We start from the raw sequence: 22,756 nt of genomic DNA on the forward strand, positions 1-22,756 counted from the left end.
AAAGAGTTATACTTACCTATGGCTTCTACCAGCCCCCCGCAGCCGTTCTGTGTCTGCGCCGGACATCAGTGATCCTCCATTCCCCCGCCACCACTTATTTTTCGTTTCTGCCAACTGATCAGCCAATGGTGCACTGCACCACCGCAGCCCTGGCCGCCCGCATCCTCGTACGAGTTCACGTCGGCAAGAGCATCCAGCGCATGCGCATTAAGAGAAAACCTCGTACTGCATCTGCGCAGCACACTATTGCCGATGTGAACGCGGACACGGATGTGTGCGACCAGGGCCACACAGGTTCAGTGGATTGATGACTAATCAGCAAAATCAAAACTAAGCAGCGGCAGGGATACAGGGCATCGTTAAGGACCGGCGAGGACACAGGACGGCTGCGGGGGGCTGGTAGAATCCCCAGGTAAGTGAAACTCTTTTTATTTACTGCAATTTAGGTTCACTTTAAGGGCAAGATGGCAGAGAGAAGTGGTTACAATAAGTACAATAAGCTGAATGGCTATGCAAGCAGAGACAAGACTGTGAAGACAGAGAAGGTGGAATTTGTTAGAAAGAGGTATGCAGGTAGAGGTAAAGGACGTGTGAGAAGTATGCAGTCATAGAGGGCAATATGTTTGAGGGGTTTCCAGGCAGAGAAGAGGATAGTGGTGAGGGGATGTGCAGGCCAAGAGGAGGATAAGTGTGAGGGGATATTCAGGCCAAGAGGAGGATAAGTGTGAGGGGATATGTAGGCCAAGAGGAGGATACGTGTGAGGGTATGTGCAGGCGAAGAGGAGGATAAGTATAATGGGATGTGCAGACCAAGAGAAGGATAAGTGTGATGGGATGTGCAGGTTAAGAGGAGGATAAGTGTGATGGAATGTGCAGGCCAAGAGGAGGATAAGTGTGATGGGATGTGCAGGCCAAGAGGAGGATAAGTGTGATGGGATGTGCAGGCCAAGAGGAGGATAAGTGTGAGGGTATGTGCAGGCCAAGAGGAGGATAAGTGTGAGGGTACGTGCAGGCCTAGAGCAGGATAAGTGTGATGGGATGTGCAGGCCAAGAGGAGGATAAGTGTGATGGGATGTGCAGGCCAAGAGGAGGATAAGTGTGAGGGTATGTACAGGCCAAGAGGAGGATAAGTGTGAGGGTATGTACAGGCCAAGAGGAGGATAAGTGTGAGGGTATGTGCAGGCCAAGAGAAGGATAAGTGTGATGGGATGTGCAGGCCAAGAGGAGGATAAGTGTGATGGGATGTGCAGGCCAAGAGGAGGATAAGTGTGATGGGATGTGCAGGCCAAGAGGAGGATAAGTGTGAGGGTATGTACAGGCCAAGAGGAGGATAAGTGTGAGGGTATGTGCAGGCCAAGAGGAGGATAAGTGTGATGGGATGTGCAGGCCAAGAGGAGGATAAGTGTGATGGGATGTGCAGGCCAAGAGGAGGATAAGTGTGAGGGTATGTACAGGCCAAGAGGAGGATAAGTGTGAGGGTATGTACAGGCCAAGAGGAGGATAAGTGTGAGGGTATGCGCAGGCCAAGAGGAGGATAAGTGTGATGGGATGTGCAGGCCAAGAGGAGGATAAGTGTGATGGGATGTGCAGGCCAAGAGGAGGATAAGTGTGATGGGATGTGCAGGCCAAGAGGAGGATAAGTGTGATGGGATGTGCAGGCCAAGAGGAGGATAAGTGTGATGTGATGTGCAGGCCAAGAGGAGGATAAGTGTGATGGGATGTGCAGGCCACGAGGAGGACAAGTGTGATGGGATGTGCAGGCCAAGAGGAGGATAAGTGTGATGGGATGTGCAGGCCAAGAGCAGGATAAGTGTGATGGGATGTGCAGGCCAAGAGGAGGATAAGTGTGATGGGATGTGCAGGCCAAGAGGAGGATAAGTGTGATGGGATGTGCAGGCAAAGAGGAGGATAAGTGTGAGGGGATATGTAGGCCAAGAGGAGGATAAGTGTGAAGGTATGTGCAGGCCAAGAGGAGGATAAGTTTGATGGGATGTGCAGGCCAAGAGTAGGATAAGTGTGATGGGATGTGCGGGCCAAGAGGAGGATAAGTGTGAGGGTATGTGCAGGCCAAGAGGAGGATAAATGTGATGGGATGTGCAGGCCAAGCCCAAGAGGAGGATAAGTGTGAGGGTATGTGCAGGCCAAGAGGAATATACAGTGGTGTGAAAAACTATTTGCCCCCTTCCTGGTTTCTTATTCTTTTGCATGTTTGTCACACTTAAATGTTTCTGCTCATCAAAAACCGTTAACTATTAGTCAAAGATAACATAATTGAACACAAAATGCAGTTTTAAATGATGGTTTTTATTATTTAGTGAGAAAAAAAACTCAAAACCTACATGGCCCTGTGTAAAAAAGAAATTGCCCCTGAACCTAATAACTGGTGGGGCCACTCTTAGCAGCAATAACTGCAATCAAGCGTTTGCGATAACTTGCAACGAGTCTTTTACAGCGCTCTGGAGGAATTTTGGCCCACTCATCTTTGCAGAATTGTTGTAATTCAGCTTTATTTGAGGGTTTTCTAGCATAAACCGCATTTTTAAGATCATGCCACAACATCTCAATAGGATTCAGGTCAGGACTTTGACTAGGCCACTCCAAAGTCTTCATTTTGTTTTTCTTCAGCCATTCAGAGGTGGATTTGCTGGTGTGTTTTGGGTCATTGTTCTGCTGCAGCACCCAAGATCGCTTCAGCTTGAGATGACGAACAGATGGCCGGACATTCTCCTTCAGGATTTTTTGGTAGACAGTAGAATTCATGGTTCCTTCTATCACAGCAAGCCTTCCAGGTCCTGAAGCAGCAAAACAACCCCAGACCATCACACTACCACCACCATATTTTACTGTTGGTATGATGTTCTTTTGCTGAAATGCTGTGTTACTTCTACGCCAGATGTAAGGAGACACGTACCTTCCAAAAAGTTCAACTTTTGTCTCGTCGGTCCACAAGATATTTTCCCAAAAGTCTTGGCAATCATTGAGATATTTTTTAGCAAAATTGAGACGAGCCTTAATGCTCTTTTTGCTTAAAAGTGGTTTGCGCCTTGTATATCTGCCATGCAGGCCGTTTTTGCCCGGTCTCTTTCTTATGGTGGAGTCGTGAACACTGACCTTAATTGAGGCAAGTGAGGCCTGCATTTCTTTAGATGTTATCCTGGGGTCTTTTGTGGCCTCTCGGATGAGTTTTCTCTGCGCTCTTGGGGTAATTTTGGTCGGCCGGCCACTCCTGGGAAGGTTCATCACTGTTCCATGTTTTTGCCATTTGTGGATAATGGCTCTCACTGTGGTTCGCTGGAGTCCCAAAGCTTTAGAATTGGTTTTATAACCTTTACCAGACTGATAGATCTCAATTACAGTACTTTTGTTCTCATTTGTTCCTGAATTTCTTTGGATCTTGGCATGATGTCTAGCTTTTGAGGTGCTTTTGGTCTACTTCTCTGTGTCAGATAGCTCCTATTTAAGTGATTTCTTGAGTGAAACAGGTGTGGCAGAAATCAGGCCTGGGGGTGACTACAGCAATTGAACTCAGGTGTGATAAACCACAGTTAAGTTATTTTTTAACAAGGGGGGCAATCACTTTTTCACACAGGGCCATGTAGATTTGGAGTTTTTTTTCCTCACTAAATAATAAAAACCATCATTTAAAACTGCATTTTGTGTTCAATTATGTTATCTTTGACTAATAGTTAACGGTTTTTAATCAGTAGAAACATTTACGTGTGACAAACATGCAAAAGAATAAGAAATCAGCAAGGGGGAAAATAGTTTTTCACACCACTGTAAGTGTGAGGGGATATGTAGGCCAAGAGGAGGATAAGTGTGAGGGTATGTGTAGGCCAAGAGGAGGATAAGTGTGAGGGTATGTGCAGGCCAAGAGGAGGATAAGTGTGAGGGTATGTACAGGCCAAGAGGAGGATAAGTGTGAGGGTATGTGCAGGCCAAGAGGAATATAAGTGTGAGGGGATATGTAGGCCAAGAGGAGGATAAGTGTGAGGGTATGTGTAGGCCAAGAGGAGGATAAGTGTGAGGGTATATGCAGGCCAAGAGGAGGATAAGTGTGAGGGTATATGCAGGCCAAGAGGAGGATAAGTGTGAGGGTATATGCAGGCCAAGAGGAGGATAAGTGTGAGGGTATGTGCAAGCCAAGAGGAGGCTAAGTGTGATGGGATATGCAGGCCAAGAGGAGGATAAGTGTGAGGGGACATGCAGGCCAAACCATAGTAAATAAAAGATGAGAGGGTATACCTGCACGTTGTGCCCCCTGCTGGTAATATAGTCTACGATTATGTCCAAACGAACCCTCTCACCTGAATTTTGCTGAAGGGGATACATACGACAGGTGTGCAGGGCAGAGAAGGGGATTCGTATGACAGGTGTGCATGCAGAGATGGGCAGAAGTCTGACAGGTGTGCAGGCAGAGAATGGGATACATATGATAGGCGTGCATGCAGAGATGGGCAGAAGTCTGACAGGTGTGCAGGCAGAGAATGGGATACATATGATAGGCGTGCAAGCAGAGAAGGGGATAAGTGTGACAGGTGTGCAGGCAGAGAATGGGATACATATGATAGGCGTGCAAGCAGAGAAGGGGATAAGTATGACAGGTGTGCAGGCAGAGAATGGGATACATATGATAGGCGTGCATGCAGAGATGGGCAGAAGTCTGACAGGTGTGCAGGCAGAGAATGGGATACATATGATAGGCGTGCAAGCAGAGAAGGGGATAAGTGTGACAGGTGTGCAGGCAGAGAATGGGATACATATGATAGGCGTGCAAGCAGAGAAGGGGATAAGTATGACAGGTGTGCAGGCAGAGAATGGGATACATATGATAGGCATGCAAGCAGAGAAGGGGATAAGTATGACAGGTGTGCAAGCAGAGAAGGGAATATGTATGACAGGTGTGCAAGCAGAGAAGGGGATAAGTGAAAGGTTATGTGCAGGCACAAAAGCAGTTAAGTGCACAGTAGCTGTACAAGCAGACAGAGTAGCAAGCCAAGGAAGCACAGACTGAAGAGATAAAGGGCTTGATTCACAAAGCGGTGCTAACTGTTAGCACGCCTGTGAAAACCCCCTTAGCACGTCTAAACGAGATTTTTGCGCACAAAACTTTACACGCGCAAAACTTTATGTGCGTAAAACTTTACGCGCACTGCACAGAGCGCAGGGCGCTCCGCGCGAAGTGCCCATTAAAGCCTATGGGACTTAGCACGTGCATAGGACTTTGCGCACGATCTGATTGAGAAAACCGGTGCTAACCTATTTAGCACCCTGGTTAGTGCGCCTAAAGACTTTAGACGTGCTAAGTAGGTTAGCACCGCACAGTGAATCAAGCCCATAGTGTGTGGAACAGATACCTTTTATATCGTATTTATTTATTTATGCCTCCTTTATATTCAGCCAGTTTTTTTTCTCTCTCTAGCTTCATCTGTATTTAAAAAACCTTCATTTTAACACCACCGGTGGAGACCTCATATACTTTGATGAGAAAGGAAATGTACCGGCGCAGTTAGATCTGCTGAATTTTATCCTTCTTCCAAATAATAAAACAATAAAACAACGAGTTGGATATTTTCGTGAGCTTCCTGATGATCACCAGTTTCTGCGTATCAACACAAAAATTCATTGGGATCCGAAATTTAGCCAGGTAGTATTTCCAGGCAGCAATCTAACAGAGACCAGAGAGGAGACGTCACCATTTGCCGCCGGAATTACACTTATTTTTTGAGTTGCGGTGGGAAAACTATGCTCCTGCCGCATCCCACTGCAAAAAATACAACCCTGCTGTAGAGTGCGCCGGCAGGGTCATATGCATATCACCACCTCCCTTCCCCCCGCTAAAGTGACGTACTCATCTCTGAGATGCATGCGAGTCGTACCGTAGCGATGGGAGTGCAGTGCACCATGACGCGCATGCACAGCAGCGTGATGCAGACTTTGTGTAAGCTCAATGGCAATTTGAAAACTTCTGGCGCAACACAACGCGGTAAGTATACAAGGCTCCATACACTTGCATTGCCGTTGTGTTATCCTGCAGTAAAACAGGGTAAGGGCTTGTTTCTACTTGGATAGTGATGCGAATGTGGCTACCTCGCCGCTTCGCACCACCTCCACTGCTGGCCGCGTCACTTCCGCATCTTTCGATGCAGAAGTGTATTGGAGGTAGAGTTGGGCCGAACGGTTCGCCTGCGAACGGTTCCATGCGAACTTCCGTGGTTCGCGTTCGCGTCCCGCAGGCGAACCTTTGCGGAAGTTCGGTTCGCCCCATAATGCACATGGAGGGTCAACTTTGACCCTCTACATCACAGTCAGCAAGCCCAGTGTAGCCAATTAGGCTACACTAGCCCCTGGAGCCCCACCCCCCTTATATAAGGCAGGCAGCGGCGGCCATTACGGTCACTCGTGTGCCTGCATTAGTGAGAGTAGGGCGAGCTTCTGCAGACTGTCTCTCATAGGGAAAGATTAGTTAGGCTTAGCTTGTTCCTGGCTGCATACCTGTTCTGTGAACCCAACACTGCATACCTGTTCTGTGAACCCACCACTGCATACCTGTACTGTGAACCCACCACTGCATACCTGTTCTGTGAACCCAACACTGCATACCTGTTCTGTGAACCCAACACTGCACACCTGTTCTGTGAACCCAACATTGCATACCTGTACTGTGAACATACCACTGCATACCTGTACTGTGAACCCACCACTGCATACCTGTTCAGTGAACCCAACACTGCATACCTGTTCTGTGAACCCACCACTGCATACCTGTTCAGTGAACCTGCCACTGCATACCTGTTCTGGGAACCCACCACTGCATACCTGTTCTGTGAACCCACCACTGCATACCTGTTCTGTTAACCCACCACTGCATACCTGTTGTGTTCAGTGAACCTGCCACTGCATACCTGTTCTGTTCAGTGGACCCGCCACTGTATACCTGTTCAGTGAACCCGCCACTGCATACCTGTTGTGTTCAGTGAACCTGCCACTGCATACCTGTTCTGTGAACCCGCCACTGCATACCTGTTCTGTTCAGTGGACCCGCCACTGTATACCTGTTCTGTTCAGTGAACACGCCACTGTATACCTGTTCAGTGAACCCGCCACTGCATACCTGTTCAGTGAACCCGCCACTGCATACCTGTTCTGTTCAGTGAACCTGCCACTGCATACCTGTTCTGTGAACCCGCCACTGTATACCTGTACTGTTCAGTGAACCCGCCACTGCATACCTGTTCTGTTCAGTGGACCCGCTACTGTATACCTGTTCTGTTCAGTGAACCCGCCACTGTATACCTGTACTGTTCAGTGAACCCACCACTGCATACCTGTTCTGTTCAGTGGAGCCGCTACTGTATACCGGTTCTGTCCAGTGAACCCGCCACTGCATACCTGTTGTGTTCAGTGAACCTGCCACTGCATACCTGTTCTGTGAACCCGCCACTGTATACCTGTACTGTTCAGTGAACCCGCCACTGCATACCTGTTCTGTTCAGTGAACCTGCCACTGCATACCTGTTCTGTGAACCCGCCACTGTATACCTGTACTGTTCAGTGAACCCGCCACTGCATACCTGTTGTGTTCAGTGAACCTGCCACTGTATACCTGTTCTGTGAACCCGCCACTGTATACCTGTACTGTTCAGTGAACCCGCCACTGTATACCTGTTGTGTTCAGTGAACCTGCCACTGTATACCTGTTCTGTTCAGTGAACCCGCCACTGTATACCTGTTCAGTGAACCCGCCACTGCATACCTGTTCTGTTCAGTGAACCTGCCACTGCATACCTGTTCTGTGAACCCGCCACTGTATACCTGTACTGTTCAGTGAACCCGCCACTGCATACCTGTTGTGTTCAGTGAACCTGCCACTGCATACCTGTTCTGTGAACCCGCCACTGCATACCTGTTCTGTTTAGTGGACCCGCCACTGTATACCTGTTCTGTTCAGTGAACACGCCACTGTATACCTGTTCAGTGAACCCGCTACTGCATACCTGTTCTGTTCAGTGAACCTGCCACTGCAAGTTGTTTTAAAGCACTTTAGGCCTGTCATTTAGCATTCAATGTGATTTCTGCCCTTAAAACGCTGCTTTGCGTCAAATCCAGATTTTTCCCGGGGACTTTTGGCGTGTATCCCACTCCGCCATGCCCCCCTCCAGGTGTTAACCCCTTGAAACATCTTTTCCATCACTTTTGTGGCCAGCATAATTTTTTTTTTTTCAAAGTTCGCATCCCCATTGAAGTCTATTGCGGTTCGCGAACTTTAACGCGAACCGAACCTTCCGCGGAAGTTCGCGAACCCGGTTCGCGAACCTAAAATCGGAGGTTTGGCCCAACTCTAATTGGAGGAGATAGGAAGTGGGTGAGGGCGGATGAGGCCTTGCAAGAATCTTCAATATGCTGCAGATTCTCAGATCTTTGCACAACAGGAAACTATTCCATTGACGTGCATGTGTTTCAGGACACCCCCAGTGCGATGCGGCTATGTAGCCACCACTGGCCAGGGACTCACCCATGTACCTAAGTGCTTCTTCTGCAATATTCTTCCTTCACTGGAGAGCACAGCCACACCATTCATACTCACTGCATTCAATGCCACCACTGACCAGGAACTCACCCATGTTCTTCTGTGCTTCTTCTGCAATATTCTTCCTTCACTGGAGAGCACAGCCACACCATTCATACTCACTGCATTCAATGCCACCACTGACCAGGAACTCACCCATGTTCTTCTGTGCTTCTTCTGCAATATTCTTCCTTCACTGGAGAACACGGCCCCACCATTCATACTCACTGCAATCAATGCCACCACTGACCAGGAACTCACCCATGTTCTTCTGTGCTTCTTCTGCAATATTCTTCCTTCACTGGAGAACATGGCCCCACCATTCATACTCACTGCAATCAATGCCACCACTGACCAGGAACTCACCCATGTTCTTCTGTGCTTCTTCTGCAATATTCTTCCTTCACTGGAGAGCACAGCCACACCATCCATACTCACTGCATTCAATGCCACCACTGACCAGGAACTCACCCATGTTCTTCTGTGCTTCTTCTGCAATATTCTTCCTTCACTGGAGAACATGGCCCCACCATTCATACTCACTGCAATCAATGCCACCACTGACCAGGAACTCAGGCTAGAATTTCCACTAAGGCTTTTTATTCATTCTTTTTTTCCTTTTTCTTTTTGACCAATGGGATCCCTTGGTGGCATATTTAAGTCAAAGCAGGTCTCACGCTCCGAGCCATGCAACGCCTGCTTTGGGTGATGCCATAGACCATAATGTTAATTACGACTTCAGCTGTGCTCGGCAGAATTTGTAATTTAGGGACACACTGTAATTACACCACCAGACGGACAAACTAGGTACCTTAATCAGTAGGGGAACATACTTTTACTATTCCACTAAATTACCTAGCGCCAGTGTTGTTTGCGAATTTTTGTCAAAGTCATTTTTGCATTGAAAATGCTATTTTCAATTTCGTGAAAATATTTGCAAAAATACAAAGTGTTTTTGCAAAACGGAAAATTCATGAAAAATGCAAAAACAATTTATTTTTCTGTGAAAAGCGGCAAAATAGTTTATGTTAGCACAAATTTAAAAAAAAAATGCAAACAAATCACAAAGAAATTCTAAATTGATTTTCAATGGCATTAATTTGTCGCCTGAACGTCGAATTTTATATTATTTTCATGCAAATGAATGCAAAAAAAGAATATCAGCATTTTCGCTTTTCACTGCCTAGCACAGAAAGAGAGATATCTCTCGGCTTTCAGTCAGTTGTGGCAAGGATTGCTATAAGTACAGTTTGGTGGCCTAGTCCAATCAAGCTAGAAAATATGTACAACTAGAAGCAAAATATGGCTGCGTACAAATGTAGGCTAATATACAGGTCCTTCTCAAAAAATTAGCATATTTTGATAAAGTTCATTATTTTCTGTAATGTACTGATAAACATTAGACTTTCATATATTTTAGATTCAAATACACACAACTGAAGTAATTCAAGCCTTTTATTGTTTTAATATTGATGATTTTGGCATACAACTCATGAAAACCCCAAATTCCTATCTCAAAAATTAGCATATCATGAAAAGGTTCTCTAAACGAGCTATTAACCTAATCATCTGAATCAACTAATTAACTCTAAACACCTACAAAAGATTCCTGAGGCTTTTAAAAACTCCCAGCCTGGTTCATTACTCAAAACCGCAATCATGGGTAAGACTGCCAACCTGACTGCTGTCCAGAAGGCCATCATTGACACCCTCAAGCAAGAGGGTAAGACACAGAAAGAAATTTCTGAATAAATAGGCTGTTCCCAGAGTGCTGTATCAAGGCACCTCAGTGGGAAGTCTGTGGGAAGGAAAACGTGTGGCAGAAAACGCTGCACAACGAGAAGAGGTGACCAGACCCTGAGGAAGATTGTGGAGAAGGACCGATTCCAGACCTTGGGGGACCTGCGAAAGCAGTGGACTGAGTCTGGAGTAGAAACATCCAGAGCCACCGTGTACAGGCGTGTGCAGGAAATGGGCTACAGGTGCCGCATTCCCCAGGTCAAGCCACTTTTGAACCAGAAACAGCGGCAGAAGCGCCTGACCTGGGCTACAGAGAAGCAGCACTGGACTGTTGCTCAGTGGTCCAAAGTACTTTTTTTTCGGATGAAAGCAACTTTTGCATGTCATTCGGAAATCAAGGTGCCAGAGTCTGGAGGAAGACTGGGGAGAGGGAAATGCCAAAATGCCTGAAGTCCAGTGTCAAGTACCCACAGTCAGTGATAGTCTGGGGTGCCATGTCAGCTGCTGGTGTTGGTCCACTGTGTTTTATCAAGGGCAGGGTCAATGCAGCTAGCTATCAGGAGATTTTGGAGCACTTCATGCTTCCATCTGCGGAAAAGCTTTATGGAGATGAAGATTTAATTTTTTCAGCACGACCTGGCACCTGCTCACAGTGCCAAAACCACTGGTAAATGGTTTACTGACCATGGTATTACTGTGCTCAATTGGCCTGCCAACTCTCCTGACCTGAACCCAATAAAGAATCTGTGGGATATTGTGAAGAGAAAGTTGAGAGACGCAAGAACCAACACTCTGGATGACCTTAAAGAGAACCTGTACTGAGTAAAAATATTTAAAATAAACACCTGAGGTAACTTCAAATGAACATTACATTGTTGCCTTGCCATCAGTTCCTTTCAGAAGCTCATCATTTTCTTCTGACAATAATCCCTTCCAGTTCTGACAATATTTTGTCAGATCTGAAATATATCAGTTGCTGTCAATAAAATATCAGTTGCTGTCAGTTATAGCTTAGAGGAAAACTGATGTACCAGGTAATGTCCATGTTTCCCTATGGCTCAAGTGTGCGATGTTACAGTTTAACTGTGTGCTGACCAGAAAGCTGTTATGGGTAATGGCCATTTTCAAAATGGAGGACGGAAAATTGCCTCGATCACAGTGAACAAACAGGACGCTGGAGAGGAGAAAGACACTGAGGAGTAGACTACATGGAAGGTAAGTATGACTTGTGTATGCTTATCTTGACTTTTAATTTTCAGTTCAGTTTTTCTTTAAGGCTGCTATCGAAGCATCCTGGGCCTCCATAACACCTGAGCAGTGCCACAGGCTGTTTGCCTCATTGAAGCATTGAAGCAGTCATTTCTGCAAAAGGATTCCGACCAAGTATTGAGTGCATAACTGAACATAATTATTTAAAGGTTGACTTTTTTTGTATTAAAAACAATTTTCATTTATTGGTCAGATGAAATATGCTATTTTTTTGAGATAGGAATTTTGGGTTTTCATGAGCTGTATGCCAAAATCATCAATATTAAAACAATAAAAGGCTTGAACTACTTCAGCTGTAGTGTAATGAATCTAAAATATATGAAAGTCTAATATTTATCAGTACATTACAGAAAATAATAAACGTTATCACAATATGCTAATTTTTTGAGAAGGACCTGTATATGTGTAACCAGAGATTAATCTTCTTTGATAAACAGAAGTAGTCCTCCTAAACTCTGAATGTTTGGAAGTTTCTACCATTTCAACTACTGAATTAGCTTGTGGAAGTTTCTACCATTTCAAATACTGAATTAGCTTTTCTAGAGTACAGTATTTATTGTCATAGCTGGTACGGACTCTCTCACTGTCTGGATCCAGAGAGTACTGCCTAGTAGAGTTGCGGCACCTCCTTAGAGAGGGTGAGTACTATTATGCTGTTGTGTATCTTATAGAGCAGAGAGGTCGTTCTGAGTTCAGGTTTTTATACTAAATTTGAGTATAAAACCACTTTAATTGAACAGCCTTCACTAATCTAGAGAGTCCATAATGCAACTTTCATTATGGATCCCACAGTCCTCTCCTAGCTACTGTTCTCCTCTTTCATCTCCTTTATAGGGGAAAAATTACTTTGCGCATGACAATGTTATAGTGTACTTATGTCAGTTACATAGCACGTGTTGTGATGCGCGTTGCTGGTGTAACGCACATGAATCTATTCTGCTATATTTATTCTATCAAAAGAGTATGTACTGTATATGTATGCTTGCTTTTTTATATATCACCCATGATGTGTCTATGTATTTTGTGGTAGTGTTGTTGGATTGATTGTACTGTGCATGTTTATGTATCTATAGTCTCCACTATTGTCTATTTGGTACTTTGTACAATGCCTTGAAAGTTGTTGGCACTAAATAAGATGGGAATAATAATGATGAGATGAATGATGATATTAAAAATGGAGATGGAGATGGAGAGTCAGGGCAGGGAAGTAGGAAATGTCGGCTCCAGTGGCTCCATGGGCACCGCCATAGGAAATTTGGGTGCCAGAACCACCCAATAAATAGTGGGCACTGGGGCATTTGCATTTGCAAACATTTTAAGTTTCCACATTTGCCATTTTTTGGGGAGGGAGGGGGGGGGGCTAGTGATTAACCACTTAAGCCCGAAGGGTTGAATTTTTTTTACATCCGAGCAACTTTCACCCCCCATTCATTTGCCAATAACTTTATCACTACTCATCACAATTAATTGATCTATATCTTGTTTTTTCCGCCACCAATTAGGCTTTCTGTGGGTGGTATATTTTGCTAAGAGCCACTTTACTGTAAATGCATTTTAACAGGAAGAATAAGAAAAAAATGGAAAAAATTCATTATTTCTCAGTTTTCAGCCATTATAGTTTTAAAATAATACATGCCTCCATAATTAAAACTCATGTATTGTATTTGCCCATATGCCCCGGGTATTTCACCGTTAAAATTATGTCCCTATCACAATGTATGGCGACAATATTTTATTTGGAAATAAAGGTGCATTTTTTCCGTTTTGCGTCCATCACTGTTTAGAAGCCCATAATTTATTAAATCATATTGATATACTCCTTTGACATGAATATTTAAAAAGTTCAGACCCTTAGGTAACTATTTATGTTTTTTTTTTGTTTTTTTTTATTGTAATTTTTTTTTTTTTTTTTAATTTAAACTTGTATGTGGGTATTTTTTGGTGTGGGAGGTAAACAGGGTTTTTTTTAATATATTTATAGGTTAATTCTTAAAACTTTTTTTTTGTAGGTGTAATTTGCTATTTGGCCACAAGATGGCCAGAATCAAAAAGTCCTGGAAGCGATCGATCTCGCTCCCAGGCAGAAGAAAGGAGACCAGAGCTCAGAAAAGCCGCAGCGTCTGAAGAGACGCTGTCGGCTTTTCTCCGGGGGGGTCAGATCAGCGAAAGGGATTTATAATCCCTTTCACTGATCGGTGGGCTAGCGGCCAGCAGCGGGGGCGCGCACGGGGGGGCCCGCGCGCGCGACCCGCGGGAGTGCGCACAGCCCAACTGGACGAGAAATCTCGTCCAGTTGGGCTTAAGTGGTTAAAGAGGAACTCCAGCCTAAACAAATATACTGTCATTAAGTTACGTTAGTTATGTTAATTAAAATAGATAGGTAATATAATCTCTTACCCACACTGTTTTAAAAGAACAGGCAAATGTTTGATTTCATGATGGCAGCCATCTTTTTGGTTGAAAGGAGGTGGCAGGGAGCATGAGACACAGTTCCAACTGTCCGTTGTGCTGATCACCCCTCCCAGTTGCTAGGCAACGTGAACAACAACATAGGAAATCCCATCATGCTCTGCACAGCATTAGGGAAAAAAGCCCGGGCTTTTTTTCTTTGATGGGTGGAGCTTAGCTAAAAATGCAGCTAAAAATGATGCTTTGGTAAGAAAAACAAAGTTCTGATGCTGTGAAACTGTTAAAGAAACACCAAGCCTTTTCAGTTCTGCTGAGTAGATTTTTAGTCCGGAGGATCACTTTAAGGTTAGGCATTAAGAAGGGGGTTTAAAGGTTGAGGCATCAGGAAGGGGGTGGTTAAAGTTAGTCATGGGAGGTGGTTTAAGATTAGGCGTCGGGCGTGGCTACGGTTAGGCATTGGAGGAGGGAGGGTTCTGTGTTAGAGTAGGGTTAAGTTTAGCTGTACTAAAATATTGGTAATATTTACTGATATGTTACTAACGGATATTACCACTGTAAATAGTAGAATGTTGGTTAATGTTACGAGTATTCTACTACTGGTTACTGCCCAGTGTCCAGTTTTTGCACCCTTTTTTTCCCAATGCTGGCTTTTTCTAGTAGGAGTCACATTTTTCAAGTCCAAGTGAATAATAATAAAAAAAAAATAGATATTTATATCGAGTTGGCTCTCTATCATGACTATCTCTTTACAAATGTTTGGATCTATTTTTTCACAGATCCCGTCTTCTGTGTGCTGTCCCAGCTGCTTCCCCGGATACAGAAAGGTCCCCCAAGAAGGACAACAGAAGTGTTGCTACTACTGTGTGCCCTGTGCAGAGGGCGAGATCTCCAACCAGACAGGTGAGGAGCATCTGCTTGAATGTCTGGAAATTATCAGTCAGTCAAAACTAAAGGGGAGTAGGCTTCAGGAACGGCTCTTTTTTCCTAATGGGCAACTGGGGTCTATTTATGAGAACTTTCTAAAAGTATTTCAAACTAGCTGATGACCCGGCATTGCCCCGGTATGTATTTGGCTGCTGTTGGCTCCGCCCACTTTTTTTTAACCCTAACACACAAACACTCATTGACCGAGTTTGTGAGCTTTGGGGTCCTTGGCATCAATAATTTGTATTAACCCATTAAAATGAAACAAATCTGATTGACTATTTGTGGCCCCGCCCCCTTTTCTAAATGTGAGCCCCAGTCATCCATTGCCCAACTGTACCAGGTTTGAGGCTTTTCCCATTTACAGTGCAAGAATGGCAGCAATTTAAATATTCCCCTTGAAAATCAAAAGGTGAATTTTGATCGGCTTTTCCGGTCCCTCACTGCCAGCTTGTTTCGTTTTTGCCGACTGGGAATCGGCCATACATTTTTACACATTCCCGCTGGTGCAGAAAGCTATCGCGGACATTAACAAGTACATTTTTACGCGTTGTAAAAATGTACACATTGCACCTGTAACGCATAAAAATGTACTTGTTAATGTCCGCAATAGCTTCCTGCACCAGCGGGAATGCGTAAAAAGGTACGCATGGCGGTCGGCCGACTCTCAGTCGGCAAAAACAAAAATAGCTGGCAGCGGGGGACCGGAGGAGCCATGAGTAACTGTGAGGGCACAGGATGGCTGCGGAGGGGCTGGTGGATGCCCCAGGTAAGTGAAACTCGTGGGTTTTTTTGAGTTAATGTTCCCTTTAACATATGTAGAATAGTGGCAATAGCATGTATGGGGGCTGTGCGATTATCCACAAAATTTGGCACGTAATTACGCAAAAATGTACGCAAAATTACAAATGATTAAAATTACAGATTACATTAATTACAATTTTTCCCCAAATTTTGCATTGGAATTGTGAATTTTAATGCAAAATGACGTCTATGCAAAATTTGTACTCGTCACTACTTTGGATTACAAGAAACTTTCTGAAACTAATTTTGCTCGCAAACCAAGGTTCCACTGTATAATCAAAGAGTACAATGTTTGTAGGTTCAATTTTTCCAGATAATGGTTTCAGCTGAAAAATTCAACTGTTTCTCCTGAGGTATGGAACAAATGATCGAGTAAAATGTTTGAAGGCAGTTGCTGTCTTCCTCCCCTTTACTTTTGATCATCTTCTTCCTCTCAATCCATGACTCTGTTGCATATATTATATCAAAGGCTAGCCTTGACCTAACCCAATCCACTTATCAGGAAAAGACCAACTTTAATAGTAGTATACTGTAGATTAGCGATTACTATAACAGAATATGCTTTAAAGGAAACTTGATCTTGATAAGTAGTGTATTTATACTTACCTGGGCCGTCCTCCAGCTCCATGAGGTGCATGGGCTCTCCTCTCCGCCCCCTGCCCCATCGCGCTCCCACATCGGGAGGTTTCTGTGCAGGCACAGAATGCTCCCATGCAAAGGAGAGTGATGGGGCATTCACGTGGCTGGACAGTGTGACGTATGCGCAGTCACCCACCAATTCCTGTTCCCTTTGCTGCAGTTTACCATAAAGCCCCAGACCCTGAGAGAATCCTGAAGGCAGTCAGCACTGCAGGCAAAGTAACCTTTTGGATTGGTTGATTATATATTCAATCAATACAATCTGTGCTCTCATATAGAGGCTAGGTGGCTGCCACCAATCCGCAATGAAGCGTACGGATGCGCTAAGTCTAACTCTAGCTAAATCCTGTAGGAAAAAAGGGTTAATACACAACCTTTCTAAAGATAGAAAAATAACAATATTAATATCAACACTGTTATGGTAACATCTCTCTTTGGAGATGTGAATCCTTGTTGCAGAGATTTTTCAGAACAGCACTTAGACGAACGATTTTTAATCATTTATTTAAAGAAATAATGCAGAACTAAATATAGCAATAGAAACAAATTGATACAGAAATAATAAGGATTAAATGGGTCAAAAGTAGAAATTAGAGGAGCACTCATCCATAGGAAGGAACTGATGTGTGCCCAAGCCTTGGGTTCCTGTATCCTCAGAATCCTCAGAAATCGTCAGAATCCTCAGAAATCGTAAGCAGAAAAAGGCTGGCACCACCCAAAGTAGAAAAGTAAAAATTAGCTCTTTATTAATCAGCCATCATGGGCTGAACGGCTTGAAAAAGAGCTATAGCAGCTCGAAACAGCGGGCTGTCGCCGCTAGAGCCTACTTTTGACCATGCTGTCATTTTAATGACTGATTAATAAAGAGCTAATTTTTACTTTTCTACTTTGGGTGGTGCCAGCCTTTTTCTGCTAAGGATTAAATGGGAAAATAGCTATTTATAGTCTGAGCAATTTGTCAAGTTACCGTGTCCTTTGCGTTAATAAGTCCAACAGAAGATATGAAGTCCAGTTATGGAAAGTTGTGTGGAATGGATAGAAGTCCATGGATAACAAGCCGATCCGTGATGGTACAGGATGGCTGCAGCAGGACTCTCTCCCAGCCTGAGTGTCCAGTCAGTTTTTAACCCTCTCTCTGCCAGAGGGTGTGGATGGTAACAAGAGAAGTTTCCCCACCCTTAGCAATCTGACCTCAGGCTGCTGAAATCCGCCCCTATTGTCTGAGGGACCGAATTGGCATTTTCTCCAATTATGCCATAACTCAGCGGATATCTGACATATCATATAAAGACCAACATTTTACATTCCGTCATCATGCGCTAAACCAATCAATATCAAACTCGCTTGGAGTGACATCTTCCCTGACTAGGGAGTCGATATCTCAGCCATAGAAGGTGGCAGATCAACGCTTTGTGGACCAGATACCTCCAGCTCAGGTTGGAGGCATCTCTGATCATTTTAATATGCTTGCCATCTACGGATCATTGATTAATTTAGTAAAATGTCTGAATGACTATTCTTTCATTCCAAGGTGAATTAAAAGTCATGTCTCTACTCTGATCAGGCTACGTGCAGGAATGTGAATGGGTCCTAATGATTTTACGACCCGGTCTTTTTGTCCAGGCATAGCTAGTATCACCTTTGAAGTAGGAACCAGTGACTCTGCCATCATGATTTAACCACTTGATGACCACAGTGGTAAACCCCCCTAAAGACCAGGCTAATTATTGTTAAAATGGCCACTGCTGCCTTAAGGCTGCACACAGCACACAAGTGACCCCCCCCCTTTCCCCCCACCAACAGAGCTCTCTGTTGGTGGGGTCTGATTGCCCCCCAGATGTCTATTTTTTTATGTAAATATTTATATCCTGCTTTTTGAATGTTTTTGTCTATTTATTTATTTATTTTATTTGTATCCCCGCCCTCCCTCCCCCCACCAGCCAATCCTTGTGATCGGCTGTCATAGGCTTCAGCCTATGACAGCTAATCACTCCTGACACGCACCATGGAAGGGACAGCCGTGTCACACGGCTGTCCCCAGTACAGCGGTGCTGCTGATCGCAGCGCTGTACATGATTAGACGGCGGTTTTGCCGTCTAACAGTCTCCCGAGCGGCGATTGCCACTCGGAGACTGAAGGCGGGGTGGAGCTGCGCCCCCCTAGCAGGAGATGCGCACGCAGCCTGCGCGCGATCTCCTGCAAAATGCAGCCCCAGGACTTGACGCCAATTGGCATTAGGCGGTCCTGGGGTTGCCGCCGCAGTCACGACCATTGACGTGAGGAGTTCTTAAAGTAGTTAAGGAAACCTAGCTAGGCCGAATACACACCACACCATTTCCTCTAATGTGTGGATGGCTTAGACATGCAGAATAATTTCTTGTCCATGTATCTTCTTTTCAAAACCTTTGAAGTATATCTGATTCTTGAGCTATGTGAATGGCTCTGGTTTTAGGATTTTATTGGGGCTCTCAGGAAGCATAACAAACACCCACATCCCTCAGTGCAGGGGTGGTGAGATGGAAGAGAACTGAATTTTTCTAAATGCAGGCTAAGGAATTTAAAGGGACTCCGAGCAGTGCAAAAACTATGGAAATGCATATCATTTTAAAGCTCTATTTCTCCTCTTTAGAATGATATATAAACCGCCACCCTACGCCTTTTAGTTTTCGCTATTTTCGCGATTGAAATCGCAGTGTCCGCAATTTAGATAGCGAAAATAGAGAAAACTAAAAGGCGTAGGGCAACGATTTAGGGGTCGTCGGAAAGAGGAGAAAGAGTGCTTTAAAATTATATCCATCTTTCCATAGTTGCATTGTATTACACAGGGTGACTTTTTCTCAAAGTCAGCAGCTCCATTCAACAGAAAAAGTCGCCCTGTGTAATACAATGTAACTATGGAAAGATGGATATCATTATAAAGCTCTCTTTCTCCTCTTTCTGACGACTCCTACGCCTTTTAGTTTTCTCTATTTTCACGATCGAAATTGCGGCCGCGGCAATTTCAATCACAAAAATAGCGAAAACTAAAAGGTGTAGGGTGGCGGTTTATATATCATTGAAAAGAGGAGAAAGAGAGCTTTAAAATGATATGCATCTTTCTATAGTTTCTGCACTGCTCGGAGTCCCTTTAAAGGGTTACTCTAGATCATATTTTGTGCATATTTTTGTATGATTGTGCAGATGGCGTGGTTCTGCTGGTGAACCCAACCGTCACAGACAGTACATGTGCAAAAGAGCACGACTGGCTGCAACAGGCCAGATTACTGGTGGGGATAACTAAAGAATGTAGTAGCTGCAGAAATTGGTGAGGGATCCCACGCACCTCATGGGGCTGGAGGAAGCCCCAGGTAATTATAAATAAACTGCTTATTAAGATCTCAGGTTCACTTTAAGGAACTACACAATGAATATTTCTTCTACACAGATGTGGAAAAATGTATGAAATGCCGAGATGATCAGTGGTCCAATGAAATGAAAGACACCTGCATTCCAAGACCAGTTGAGTTCCTTTCTTACAGAGAAGGACTAGCCATATCTTTTCTTGTGTTTAGTCTCTTCTTCTGTTTTTTAACAGGTTTTGTGTTAGCAATATTCATCATGTACAGAGACACTGCTATTGTAAAAGCCAATAACCGGAACCTCAGCTTCATACTCCTCATCTCGATGAACTTCTCCTTTCTGTGTCCTCTGCTGTTCATCGGACAGCCTACCAAGATGTCTTGTCTCCTCCGACAAGTGGTCTTTGGAAATATGTTTACATTGGCACTCTCTTCCATTTTATCCAAAACAATCACTGTTCTCTTAGCTTTTTACACTATCAAACCAAACAGAAGAATGAGTAACCTAGTAGGAAAATATTTATCCACTTCTTTTGTGATCCTTGGATCTTTTGGGCAATTTGTGAACTGTGTCTTCTGGCTGATCTTCTTCCCCCCATTCCCAGAATATAACATGCAGGTGGAGGTTGGTAAGATTATATTACAATGTAATGAGGGTTCTGTCACCATTTTCTTCATTGTGATTGGCTACATGGGATCTCTGGCTATGATAAGCTTTATTGTGGCAATTTTCGCCAGGAAACTTCCAGATGCCTTCAATGAAGCTCAGTACATCACGTTCAGCATGCTGGTCTTCTGCAGTGTTTGGATTGCCTTCATCCCAGCCTATCTCAGCACCAAAGGAAAATACATGGTAGCTGTGGAGGTCTTCTCCATCTTGGCCTCCAGTGTTGGACTCCTGGGCTGCATCTTTATTCCCAAATGTTACATCATCCTGATGAGACCAGAGCTGAACACTAAGACTGGTGTAATGATCAGAAGAACATTATCTAAGAAATGAATTGTCTTATATTGCATAGCATGCTTTCAATTAGTTTACAGTAGGTATTTTACATAAATCCCCAAAAAATAAAAATAAAGGATTTGCTTTAAACATGTGTTTTACACGGAACTCATTTATGTTTTTGGCTATATCGGTATGACCCCTCACACCCCCTCCCCCCTCACACACACACACACACACACACACACACACACACACACACACACACACACACACACACACACACACACACACACACACACACACACACACACACACACACACACACACACAAAATCAATTATTAGTGGGAATTCAGGAAACTTAGAAAGCTATCCCATAATATTCTGGTTCAGCATGCAGGGATAAGTGGGAGAGCCTGGCAACCTCGGTCACCCATCTTAGACTACTTTTCCTCTGACACATTGCGGTGTCTTGCAACAGATAACATGGCATGGCAAACACAATACGATTATAATGTAACTAGCTGATAACCCGGCATTGCCCGGGCATGTATTTGGCTGCTGTTGGTTCTGCCCACTTTTTCTAACCCTAACATACAATCACTTAATGATTAAGTTTGTGAGCTTTGGGGTCCTTGGCATCAATCATTTGTATTTTCCCATTGAAATGAAACAAATCTGATTGGCTGCTTGTGACCCGTCCCCTTTTCAGAAAGCTATGCAAATATTCCCCTTGAAAATCAATAGGTGAATTTTGATTGGCTGTTGTAGGCTCCACCCACATTTCTGAATATTTATCCTAGTCACCCAGTGGCCAACTGTGTCAAGTTTGAGAACCCTGCCATTAAGGCTGCTTACACACTAAGACGTTACAGGCGCACGTTAGTGCGCCTGTAACGTTCCCCCAACGCACAGCAATGTAACACAAGTGGGCTGTTCACACAGCCCACGTTGCGTTACATGTAACGCTGCACGTTCTCCGGAAAGTGCAGTTTAAGGCTTGGTGGTGTATTCTCCACAGTCAGCATGCAACGCATGAGCTGACGTGGAGGAGGTACACACACTAGCACAAGGAAACAGGCTATCCCTAGTATAGTGGAGGGGAGGACTGACTCCAAAAGGAGATTGTGGCGCACAGAGCCGGTGCAGATCCGACAGCCACAAACAATACTTTTGCGATAACGTCTCAGCGCAAGGTAGCGCTGAGCGCATAAACCAGAACTGAGGAGATCAGGACAGGTAGACAGAATGAACGCTTGCTAGCTAGCCGCTACTTAGTGACAGCAAGCGTCCACAACAAGACAGACTGGAATGAGGCAGCCAATGAGTTTGCAGCGATGGCGTGCCTCACAAAGACAGGACAGGATAGTCAGGAAATAGCAGGATCAAGATAGATGAACGTAACACAGACAAAAATACAATAAGTATGTTTTCCTAGCGTATTACAATTACAGCTATCAATGAAACTATTTGTAACGGCTGACTAACATATGTATATATCGGCAATGAACCGATATATGACATAAGCAGGAACACTGACTTAGGACTGGAACGATACAGGGAACAGGACTCAGAAGGATTCGCTATCTCTTTGCAGAGATGAACGCAATCCACAAACGGTAACAGGACAGGATTCAGAAGGATTCGTTATCTTCTCGCAGAGATGAACGCAATCCACAAACAGGACCAGGAACAGGATAACTAGCTCAGCACGGGTGATCAACGCGCCAGAACTGACTAGCCGAACACTGGATACAAACAGTTCGTGTACGTATATATCAGCGTCACTGATGTATCAACGTAACACGAATACAAGGAAAATAATAAACGTGCTGGTATGCATATATATAGGCAATGAACCAATATATGATGCAAAACCAGCAAAGTATCTTTAGAACAAGAAACACGATCGGGGGCTGAAGCGACAGCAAGACAGGCTTAAACTGAAGCTATGAAAACCCGAGGAGTCCTGCAGGAAGCAGATCTTTATACTGAGGTCATCCAATGGGAGCAGACATGCAGATTCCCACACAGGTGAATGATAATCAGTCACAAGCTGACAGCAGGGAAAGGCAGACAAAGCTATGCAGCTTGCATGGAAAGATATCAGAACTACCTG

General features: G+C 44.4%; 1 protein-coding gene across 1 annotated transcript in view; it reads left to right on the forward strand.

Moving 5' to 3' along the window:
* LOC137504658 (vomeronasal type-2 receptor 26-like) overlaps positions 1 to 20,692 on the forward strand; it is a 63,457-nt gene extending 42,765 nt beyond the window's left edge. Inside the window, exons 4-5 of the mRNA XM_068233242.1 lie at positions 14,764 to 14,887; positions 19,779 to 20,692. Coding sequence (XP_068089343.1) covers positions 14,764 to 14,887; positions 19,779 to 20,692 — 1,038 coding nt within the window. The remainder of the gene's footprint in view (positions 1 to 14,763; positions 14,888 to 19,778) is intronic.
* The last annotated feature ends 2,064 nt before the right edge of the window (positions 20,693 to 22,756 follow it).

This window comes from Hyperolius riggenbachi, chromosome 4 (assembly GCF_040937935.1).
Source record: "Hyperolius riggenbachi isolate aHypRig1 chromosome 4, aHypRig1.pri, whole genome shotgun sequence".
Classification (NCBI taxonomy): domain Eukaryota; kingdom Metazoa; phylum Chordata; class Amphibia; order Anura; family Hyperoliidae; genus Hyperolius; species Hyperolius riggenbachi.